Source organism: Acomys minous (genome assembly GCF_964271855.1).
Source record: "Acomys minous genome assembly, chromosome: 6".
In the NCBI taxonomy this organism is placed as follows: Eukaryota; Metazoa; Chordata; class Mammalia; order Rodentia; family Muridae; genus Acomys; species Acomys minous.
This window is the reverse complement of record NC_140487.1, coordinates 51,474,619-51,476,933: the sequence shown is the minus strand read 5'-3', so window position 1 is coordinate 51,476,933 and position 2,315 is coordinate 51,474,619. Positions and strand designations below refer to the sequence as shown.

At 36.0% G+C, this 2,315-nt stretch overlaps 1 protein-coding gene across 1 annotated transcript; it reads left to right on the top strand.

The window, feature by feature from the left end:
- Positions 1-424: 424 nt before the first annotated feature.
- Positions 425-1,363, top strand: LOC311599637 (putative vomeronasal receptor-like protein 4; the record flags this gene model as incomplete). The annotated part of the gene is made up of 1 exon (XM_084785662.1): positions 425-1,363. One exon carries the CDS (start codon positions 425-427, stop codon positions 1,361-1,363), a length of 939 nt encoding a protein of 312 aa, XP_084641788.1.
- Positions 1,364-2,315: the final 952 nt, after the last annotated feature.

Sequence of the window (2,315 nt, the reverse complement as noted above, 5' to 3'; positions counted from 1 at the left end):
CATATATTATCTACAATATGCTGTATGCACAGGAGATACATGGAGTGTTTATGGAAATGTAGTCTGTGATGTACAGCCTGGAACACCAAAAGTTCCAGACAGGTTAATCAAGAATTAGTGGGGATGGGCTGAAGTGATGGCTCAGTGGTTAAGAGCATTGTCTGCTCTTCCAAACAACCAGGGTTAGATTTCCAAAAGCCACATGGCAGCTCACAACTGTCTGTTACTCCAGTCCCATCAGATTTGATATGGTTATACTAATGCACAAAATAAAATTAAATAAATTATTAAAAAAGAATTTGTAGGAAAATAGAATGGTGATATATACATACTGTCCAGTGAACTGCAAATTTGATGTTTAATATATTTTTTGAGACATAAGAAATATTCCTATACTATGATCTGAAAAGGAAGCCACTCAGTTATGTCCTCATTAGAGAACATCCTTTATTTCCAAAGTGGGCTTGGAGTCTTAGCCAATATGTTTCTTATTATTTTCTATACCTGTATAATCCTAGATCACAGGTGTAAGCCCATGGACCTGATCTCCTGTCAACTGACCTTTATTCACATAATGATGCTCCTCACTGGGGGGGAAATTTGGCTTAAAGACATATTTGAGTTACTGAATATTAAGAATGACTTCAAATGTAAGGCAACTTTTTACATACACAGAGTGATGAGAGGCCTCTCTATCTGCATCACCTGCCTTCTGAGTGTGTCCCAGGCTGTCTCTATCAGTTCCAGTACCTCTGTGCTGGCAAAATATAAACATAAACTAAAAAAGCACATTATTAATGCTTCCTTATGTATTTGGTCTTTCAATTCGTTCTTCAGCAGTAGGTGGATCTTCTATGTTGGTGGTTTTATCAATGTGAGTGAGACCAACCAGATGAAAGTCTCTAAATTCTGCTCACTCTTCTCCATGAACTACATCATCAGGGGATTTCTTCTAACAGTGACAACTGCCAGAGATGTGTTTATTGTAGGAGTCATGCTGACCACAAGCACATACATGGTAATTCTCTTGCTCAGACATCAGAGGCAATGTAAGCATCTTCATAGCATCAGCCACCTGAGAGCATCCCCTGAGAAAAGGGCCACCCAGACCATCTTGCTGTTGGTGGTTTTCTTTGTGGCCGTTTACTGGGTAGACTTCATCATTTCATGCATCCCATTCCTCTTATGGACGTACAACCCAGTCATCCTGTCTGTTCAGAAGTTTGTGATGAATATTTATCCCACAATTACTCCTTTGGTACAAATCAGTTCTGATAACAGAATAATCAATGTGCTGAAAATACTGTGGTCAAAGAGGCACCAGATTTTTTTAAAAAAGACGAATTTCTCTCTTCTTTCATAAAACAATTCTTTTAATTTTATTTATATGTACAAGTGTTGTGCTAGCATGTAGCCATGTGTGCATTCCTGGTTCTTGCATGTATCCTTGTGTGCTTTCCTGGTTCTTGAATGTATTCATGTGTGCATTCCTGCTTCTTACAGACTTCTGAAGAGGTCGTGGAACCTCCTGAAACTGGAGTTTCCAATGGGCATCAGTGGCATGATTGTATAGCCCCAGTTATTGTTTGATTTTCTAAATTACAGATTGCCTTAAATTACTATCATTCAAATTGCAAAGCAAAATTTCATATGACTTAACTAAAATTTGTGGCAATAAATATATCCATTCTCTTTTACTGCCAAGTGCTGTAGAGTTCTTATCATTGTATGTTGTAAGTTGCTATTTCCACATTAATTTTTCCACTCTCTATATTTTACTTAATAAATAAAAGTGTTTTTGATTCTAAGATGAATCAAAAGACACTCCCTGCTAACAGTGACTTTTAAAGCCTTTCTTTTGAAAACATTTTAATCTACTCTTAGTCATCAAAAGTAGTGTGTAAACTGTATCTTTAGTTCTGTTATTATTTAAAGTTTTTCTGGATCATATACGTGATGTGAATTTAAATTTTTCATTTTTTTTACACTGACTCAAGTCGTATATAAAAAGTTCATATGCCTGTTTATTGCATTTCACCTACATTTAGTGAACTATTATTGGTAAATAAAAATTGTTTATATACACATACATGTACAATGTGTTTTATATGAATGTGTGTTTTGTACACTTTTGTGTTTGTGCAAGTGTTCCTCACCATACTCCACCACTTAAAAATTATGTTTGTTATTGACAAAATAATTTTCATACACTATACTCTGATTAGGGTTTTCCCTTCCCCTAGTTCTCCAAGTGCATCCTCATCTCTTTTCCCATCCAGATCCACACCCTTTCTGTCTCTCCTTAGGAAACAAAC